Here is a 9,545-nt window from a genome sequence, read left to right as displayed (position 1 = left end):
AAAATAGTTTTTACTTATAAGTTTTTACTTAAAAGTTAGCTTATATTTCAAATTATTTTAATCTCGATATTTTATTAGGATTTTTTAGTATTAGAGTTTTTTATTCTAGAAGATGCTGTAAAAGTATTATACGACGATTGTGAAACATTTTGTATACACACTCACATACACATACATACATATAGATTGTCCCATTTTAATTTCCTGAAACAAATATCTCAAAAAATATAGAAGATACAGAATAAGGTTCAGATGAAAGTAGAATGATTTCGAAGTGAATGTATTTTAGTTATATTATTTTTTCTAGTTATAGGCATCAAAAAAATATAAGGCTACTTTTTTGGTATGATATTATATGATTTTTTAAAAATATAATATGATTCCTCTAATTATTTTATATGTGAAAGTATTAAGGTAGAGATCAAAAAATCAATTTACGAGATATGTTATATTTTTTTCTAACACATATTATAAAATATTAAATATCTCGTAAACTGTTAATTTTTTTATTTTAATAAACAATACACAAAGATAAATATAGTAGAGAGTCAGCAATAAACGGCACAATTATTTAGTGAACAATTAATAATCAGATTAGATTGATGTCTTCTTTATTTTGAACGTTTTGACTCTCTTTGGAATCCTCCTTAGCAAGTAATGATATAAGTATAATGTCCATAATGTAAAATGTCACTCGCAAATTGACAAAGATGCAGCGTTGTTAATCATCATGGAACATGAAGCAGTACAATGCTACATCACTTATAAAACTATTAAATATCGATTTTCATATATTTTTAAAAATTTTTGTCCTTCATATTGGATCTGCCATTTTGAATTGTACATTTTTTACTTCAGATTTAAAATCAACGATCAAAAAAGACTACACAAGATGCTCCTGTTCGACTATGTCAAATTCGAGAGGATATCATAAGTGACGCGCGGGCTGCTTTGGCGCTTTAAATTCAATAACTTCTGAATAAATGATCAGAAATTAATTTTTCGAAAAAAGATTTAAACTAGAAACATACAGCTATAAGTATAAATTGTCAGATATTTTTTATAATTTTTTTCTTTTGAATTATTTGGTTTTCAATTTTGTCAATTTTTTCCAGTTTTTTACAATTTTTCCAAAATATTCTGTTGCAATTTACATAAAACATTTTTATAAGAATCGAAAAAATATTTTTAGTATTGTTGGAACATTTCTAAGTTAAATGCAAAACAGACCTCAATATAATTTTTTATTTAGCTGGAAAAAATTAATAAAGACGGTACTTTCGGAAAAAACTGGTTTTGCGATTATTTAAAAAATAGAGGATAATGGAAAAAAAAGCGGACAACGTAGTCTATTTTCAACGCATCAAAATCCTACGAAAACATCTTTTAAAGTTCAAAACTCCCTCTAAATTTTCGGCCCGTGTAAGTAGAAAATGTAATTAGAGGAATTATATTATGTTAAAAAATCATATAACCTTCATATCTTTTTGGCACCTAGAAAAAGAAATAATATGACCAAAATACATTCCCCTTAAAAACCATTCCACTTTCATCTTAGAGTCTCTTTCACCAATCCGGTTAAATTAACCGATGTTTATATGGGGCTGATTTAGGTTCAGCTTTATAACTCGTGCTTAATTTTTAACCGAGATTTAACATATTTTAAGTTAAATCTCGGTTAAGAGTTAATCGTAAGTTGTGGAACTCTGAAAGAGACCTTGAAAGTTTTTTTCCGTATCTATATTTTCCGATTTAGGGAAATTAAAATAGGAAACTCTGTGTGTGTGTGTGCGCGTGTGTGTGTGTGTGTGTGCGTGCGTGCGTGTGTGTGTGTGTGTGTGTGTGTGTGTGTGTGTGTGTGTGTGTGTGTGTGTGTGTGTGTATACATATCTTTCTTTTCTCTCTCTTACATGAAGTTATTAAAGGCTGGCGCGAAGTAAACTTCATGACTTAGATTTTCGTATGCCGAATTAACAATGACAAATATCATAATATTCGAAATCTTGTAATATTCGATTACTATATAGGCATTTATATATTAATAATGATACTTTTAACGATGCTATATTATTGTGTGCTTTAATCGAATAACTTTTACAACTTGAACTTTTCATATTTATTTTTATTATCATTCGTACATTTATAATTGTAACTCAGAAAAGTCGTGTAACACCCTCGGATCGTTTAATCATGTGCAAATAGTCGATCATTATGACCAAGAAAAAAAAATAAAGATATGAAAAAATAAGTCTCCTTTTTATAAATTTTTCCAAACAATTTGAAAAATATTGAGAGATATGTGACATTTCAAAGTTACACTCAACCGAAAATCATCTGTCTACATATAATAACATTCATGATAACTTCTCTTTTTCATTCGAGTATATTCTTTAATATCTGTTTACCCGATATTATTGTCAATCTGATAACTTGTGTCTACATTTCGCTTCTATACGTGATTATGCTAATGCATAATAATGTAAACTTGCACAATGTCATTTATTATGAAATACAAAACTTTTTCATACAATTTAACAAGTTAACGATAATATCAATAAAAAAAAGAGATAATATTATTCATTAAAGGTTAAACATTTTCCGATTTCCCCTGTTTACTTAGTTCGAGAGCGAGAGCTAGTTCGGCGTCTTCCTTTTCTTTACGCCTGAGCCTCTCTTCTTCTGCTTTTATACTCTGCTTTTCTGCCCACGCCAGTTGCTCCTCCTCCGATAAATTAGTTACGTTATTACCGCTCCATATCTTTCCGAAATTGTTCGTAAATTTGTCATCGTTGTAAGTGATATTAGACTTTGAAATGCGCATTATATTTAACTCGTGCCTTGCGATGGTCTTTGCGTCTTTAGTTGAAAACGCTTCGTCAAGATTGATCATTCTTGATTTGACATTAGCAAATGCTTGAGAAAAATCAATATCCTGAATATTCTTATTATCAATGGAAAACGCTTTTCCAAAATCGACGTCGAACTTGCTTGCGCTACTCGTATCGCTTACATTGTTCTTCTCGGCTTTTGCTTTAGCGAGCGGAAAAGTATTAGAGAAATTATTATCGAAAATTTTAGCTGAAGTATTCTTACTCGAAAATGCAGAAATCGACTCAAAACCAAAAGGATCTGTTTTGTTCGTCCCTTTGTTCTCGTTCGCGTTCAAGTCCTCTGTCATCTCATCGGCGAATGGGTCCGTTATATTGAAAGGATCTTCATAACGGTAGTCTCGAAAAGGATCCTCCGTAAAGTCCGACAGCTTTGCCATTGTTACGTGGATTTTACTCGTTGCTCTTGGTGGAGTCGATTGATTAGCCGTCGGTTCTGGCTGAAGCAGGTTTTTGTCACTGGTCAATTGTTTTTACTGAAAAGGTAGAAGAAAATAACGCGGATACCGCCGACTGTCCTCTGGATGCAGATTGACCCTAAATCGCTATTTTTACTTACAAAACTGTCAAAAGTGCTGCAATTTTATGATATTCGAGCTTCGAGAAAAAACTATGATAAGGTGAGAAACCTTGTAAATCGTCATCTATTAAAGGGTTATAGGATTTTAACAATTCCAAAGATCTAAAAAGAATTTCAAACATCTAAAAAGGAATTTTAAAAATATACAAAAACATTTTTTTTTCCATTTGCCTTTGGAAACTATCAAAATATAGCTGATATAAATAATGTGAATATCGTTTAAGTAAAAAATTTGAAGTTTGAAAGCAATATTTTTAGAAATATTTCATATCGATTCACGAAGGCTTTTCTAACACTTTTTAATTTTTTCTTCAAGTTAAAAATTTAAATTTAAATAAAAATTTTTCAAGAAAAACGCAGTTCTCATGTTTAAATATAACTAATTTTCACGAAAAATAAAGTTTTTTAAAATTTCTTCTTAAAATAGAAAATAAAATCTGCAGTTAAAAAATCTTTTTTTAATTTCAAAATAATTTAGCAAAGCTAAAATCTTAGCTACTATGCACCGCGCGGATTGTAATATTTAGGACGTCATTACGGTTTATTATTTCAATATTATTTCATAATTTCGTTATATTAATTTTTGTCTTATTATATAATTTTAATCTTATTATAAAAATGATTTTCCAAGAAAAAACGTTAATGGTCTATCTTTTTGAATAAAAATTTTATATGATGTTGAAGAGTACTTTAGTCTTTAATTCACTACACTCCTATAACCCCTTAAAACATTTCGATTATGGGTATGCATGCGCGCACATGAATGGATACACGTATGCACACACGATTTATTTTTAAATACATTATGCCCAAAAATGGGGCATAATCAAGAATCACACATTCTATTTTCCAAAAATAGGCACCTTTCAAGAGTTTTTAACAACTTTATTTTAAGAGATCGTAAGTCGTAAAGCCGTAACAAAATGATCAACTGCAGCTGAATATGAGAAAAATAATCAACTATTATTGATTAATGTCTTACGGTTTTACGGTTTATAGGCCTCTTAAAGTAGGGCTATGGAATAGACTAATGATCTGACTTATTTTTTTGTAAAATAAATATTTGTGAAATGTGAAAATTTTTTTACTAATTTTACAAAGTTTGACATGAATTAAAAATCGCGCATAACAGCAGTTTATAGCTTTTAAAAGAGTGGATCTTTAATTGGCATGCTTCTTGAATATTATATGATTTTTTTCCAACCAAGTTATTCAACATTAAAACAAAAAGTGTCTGTTAAGAATAGAAGACGAATGGAATAATGTTCAGAATTTTTATATGATATAAGAAATGTAATCTTTATATTAAAGTAAAAATACGTTAGATTGAATATGTATCAATTGTTTAATTTTTAGTTTTACTTAAACGAAGTTTACAAATGAAAAGTTTCTTTATATCGAAAAAAATAGTACACCTTCATAAGAGAAAACTGAAATCTTCCTTCGTTTTCATTTCAAAGAATGCTAATCCATTCGTCTCCTATGAGCAGTCAAAGTAAAAAAGACGTCACTTCATTATTAAATATATTTCGTAAAAAAAATTATACAACGCTTATATTATAAATATGCAAATTAAAAATAAAGATTCAGTCTTTCAAAAGTTATAAATTTCTTTGTATACGATTTTTAATTGACGCTATGAAATTTGTAAAGTTCATAAAAAATTTTCAGATATGACGGGAAATCATAAATTATTGACTTAAAATATGTTCTAGTAAATTCAAAATTCTAAATTCTTTTATATATAATACATTTATATAAATATATTTATATAAATATATAATATAAACACATTTTTTTCTTGTTGATACTTTTAAATTGAATTATGTCTTAAGTTATCTTTTCTGTAATTTTCTTATGAAAATTGGGTGAAAATTGTTCTATTTAACATTCCAGATGACTTTATTATTTTAAAAATCCATTTCTTTAAAAAATTTACAGAAGATAAAGGAATATTAAGAAGTGAAATGAAACAGAAAATAAGACAAGCTTATTCACTTCAAAGCACATCAAAGCACGCTAATATGTACGAAAAATAATACTTCGTTTTATATTAAATTATTATATCTAAATAATAATCTATTTAATCAGAAATCTTTGTGTTAATCCATAGATTTTAACCCGTAGAAACAGATTACTGAGGTTTTCACTGAATGCTTGCGAGTATCGTTTATCCTTATTTAACGTTTGATAAAATGATAAGAATGAAATAATTCCATGAGTGTTATGAGCATTAAGTGGAACGCAGTTTGAATCTTCCTATGAATGCTCTTGTCTATGAGTTACACTAAAATAATTTTTAAAAGAAACATTAAAAAAAATTTATTATCAACTACACATAACTCCATATATATAAAATAGGAAATATGTAAAGTGTGTCAAAAAATGACGTAAGATATCTTTTTTTAAAGAAACATTTAGTTTCTCTGTATAATATTGAACAGAATTGCTATTCACTATTTTATAGAATATTACTTAAAGAAGGAAGAATATTTTATTTATTTTTATAAAAAAGAAATGTCCTGGAATCTAAGAATATTAGTAGGTCTGAAAAACAATTTGTAATATTTTGCTAAATATCTGAAAAATATTATTTAGTTCTGAAAAGGACTGTTATATAAATAGTGACTAGTTTTAAAAAGGTCTTATTTTTTTGATGACAGACCATAAAATGATCTATTTATAATAATTACTCAAAGTTTACTTCGGCATGAAGGATTTTAGAACAAATTTAGACACAATTTTAATTAAATAAATTATTATTATGTAAGAGATTAATAAAAATTATCATATTATGTCAGGATATAATTTTAATTCTAGAATAGTAGAATTTTTTTTATTTATTTTTTTATTATGTCTTAACATAATTATAATTCGTTGAATATTATTATGTAACAACGTAATTATAAGTCGAACAGCTAAAAATTTAATTTTCAATATTAGTATTAGAATATTGTTTTATGTTGTTACAAATTAAAGTGGCAAACCATTATTAGTGGTTTTGACAATAATAGGGAGTGTTTGCAATATTGTTTACCCAGATACGCTAAATCAGAACGCTAAAATCAGATTATCTTCTTTTTAACAACTAATTAAGAAAAGGATAACATGATTTTAGTTGTATCTAAATTCACGTTTGCAAAAACTCTCTAATAAAAAATTAAAACGTCTTTATTCGGAACTAAAATTATGTCACAATTATAATAATAATTATAAATTTTTATTATAATATATTAGGTGTACAACTTTGCTTCCGCCGTTTTTTTTCCGAAATTCGAGGCTTTATTGTAAAAAACTGGTTATACATTTATGATTCAAAGTATTGTCCATCGCTGGCCATTACTTTCTCCCATCTTTCGGGTAGCGTACGAATCCCGCGTCGAAAAAACTGGTCATCTTTTGAGGCTATCCACGAATCGATCCAATTTTTTACTTGTTCATAAGACCGGAAATGCTGGTCAGCCAGACCGTGTGCCATTGATCGAAACAAGTGATAGTCTGAGGGAGCAACGTCTGGAGAATACGGCGGGTGGGGTAGGACTTCCATTTCAACGTTTCCAAGTATGTCTTGACCACTTTCGCAATATGCGGTCGAGCATTGTCATGCTGCAAAATCACTTTATTATGTCTCTCGTTGTATTGCGGCCGTTTGTCTTTCAATGGGACCAGCTCGGCTCAAACGCATCAATTGCGTTCGATACCGATCGCCTGTGATTGTTTCAGTCGGTTTTAACAGTTCATAATACACTACGCCGAGCTGGTCCCATCAAATACAGAGCATGACCTTGGACGTCAAAATCACCGTTCTTGAAGCGTTGAAACCACTCACGTTCTTTCACTAATAGCGGCCTCACCATATGTATTTGAGAATATTCGATGAGCCTCAACCGCAGATTTCTTCATATTGAAACAAAAAATTAAAACCTCCCGCAAACGAGAATTTGGCTCGTAAACTGACATTTTCAATCGAGAATAACTTTATGATGCAGATCGATTAATGTTTCTATGGGGTTATGTTGACAGATGCCCAAGTTTATTGTATGACGTCTATGATCTATTTATTTCGACCATCACTTACCGCCTAAAGCCATCTATAGGAAAACGGCGGAAGCAAAGTTGTACACCTAATAATTTTAATTTGTAGAATTGTATTAATTCATTAATATTAATTCATTAAGATCGTAATTTTTTAGATAATTATTTTTTAAGAGTTTTACATTAGAATTAGAAATTAAATGCTTATAACGGTCGAAGCTGGATTTTTAATGATTAAATAATTCAATGTGAATTATGTAGAGTATTTGATATAAAGTTCGCTTAGCAGTAGAGCGGACTAAACTAAATCGAGTCTAACTAAACTGAGTTGAAAGTCTCATTTTGCAATTTTCGCTATAATTAAATATCAATTACTAAAAATTATTGAAAATCAATATTTTTCGATTTTTAGTAATTAATATCTTGTTAACTATTGCGAAAATAGTAAAATGGTAAAGGACTTTTAATTCAGTTTAGTCCTCTCTACCCCTATGCGAATTTTATCGTTACTCATCAAACATCTTTTGTGTGTGTGTGTGTGTGTGTGTGTGTGTGTGTGTGTGTGTGTGTGTGTGTGTGTGTGTGTGTGTGTGTGTGTGTGTGTGTACATACATTATAAATAAATCTGATTCGTTGAATCAACTTTTTACCTTTCGAGGATAAATTTGCCTTTTAAGAGAGAAAATTATCGACTTCATATCTAATTGAATAAGTGTGCAGTCAATTATTTTCTCATAGGATAAAAAGCTAGTTCAACGACTCTGATTCACCCTGTCCAAGCATATATACTATATTTGTAGTCATTCGAACTGAGCGTGACCAGAAATTGATTTTCCGGACTTATAAAGTCTCTAAATAAAGGACTCTTGCACAGAAAGCAAGAGATCCAGGTTTGACTCCCGGTCGAGGAAGAATATTTTTCGCAATAAATTTACAATTTTTCAGCACATAAGATGGTATCATTAGTTTGATCTTGTATGTTGTCAAAGGTCACATTAAATTTTTTTAATAGAACTCTCCATTTTATTACATATTCTTGTAGCTTATCTCAAGAGCTTTCCAAAACAATATAATTAAGTTCATTTTCATGAAATACTTTTCGAGTTATAAGGCTTGCTAAGTTACAGCATTAGCATTACCCAAGGTGTCCAACCGACTAAAACCTCTTGAATGTTGTTCAAGATCATGACCTGAATAACATTTATCAAGATTGAAGATTGTTCCTTTTATTTTCATTTTTGCACTAAAAATTATTATTTCTACGTAGAAAACAAGATTCAATCTCCAATGACCTTGATTTTGACAAATGTTATCCAGGTCATGATCCTGAACAATCAAGAGGTCTTAGTCATTGGACACCTTGTGTTGTTAATGCTGACGATGTTGTAACTTACAAGCCTTATAACTCAAAAAGTATTTCATGAAAACTTAATTAGTGGTTTGGGAAACTCTTGAGATAAGTTACAAGAATATCTAATAAAAAAAGGGATTCTATTTTAAAAATTTAAAATAATCTTACCTTGACCCTGACAACCCAAGGTTAAACCAATGACCATCTTATGTTCCCCTCGAAATCATACAACTTTTGTCTGAAACATTTCTTGCAAAAACATCATCCTCCCAAGTAAATCCGAGATTTCGACTTTTTTGAACATCCTGAGTGAACATATTCCTTATTCCTTATTATTATTCTTTTCATTGCGTCTGCGACCTTGCTCTCTTGAAAATTATTTATTTTTAAAGAACAGAATATGTGATCTCTTAATTTCTTGTCGTAATATACATTTTTTAATATATAAATTTAAATTTTTAAATATATATACATTTACATTGCAGAAAAAAATTAAAATTAACATCAAATATTCATGCACAACAATGCAAAATAAAATTGAAACGCCCTAGAAAGAAAATGTACGAATTAATTTGCAGACGGTATGCTCCAGAGCAGCTCAACAGTAGGAAAATTCAAAAAATTGTGTAGCTTCTACCTAAATATGAAACAAAATTTAAAACACAATTAGTATATTGATACATATAACAAA

The 9,545-nt window shown here is 29.2% G+C and overlaps 1 protein-coding gene across 1 annotated transcript in view; it reads right to left on the bottom strand.

Annotated features, from left to right (window-relative positions):
* Positions 1-1,858: 1,858 nt before the first annotated feature.
* Positions 1,859-9,545, bottom strand: part of LOC108688328 (epidermal growth factor receptor substrate 15-like 1) — a 19,874-nt gene continuing 12,187 nt past the window's right edge. Inside the window, exon 6 of the mRNA XM_018194542.1 lies at positions 1,859-3,328. Within this exon, the coding sequence (XP_018050031.1) occupies positions 2,588-3,328 (741 nt within the window). The 3' untranslated portion in view covers positions 1,859-2,587. The remainder of the gene's footprint in view (positions 3,329-9,545) is intronic.

The sequence above is a fragment of the Atta colombica genome, unplaced genomic scaffold, assembly GCF_001594045.1.
Source record: "Atta colombica isolate Treedump-2 unplaced genomic scaffold, Acol1.0 scaffold104, whole genome shotgun sequence".
Taxonomy (NCBI): domain Eukaryota; kingdom Metazoa; phylum Arthropoda; class Insecta; order Hymenoptera; family Formicidae; genus Atta; species Atta colombica.
Note: the sequence above shows the minus strand (reverse complement) of the source record. Positions and strands in the feature narration are given on the sequence as shown.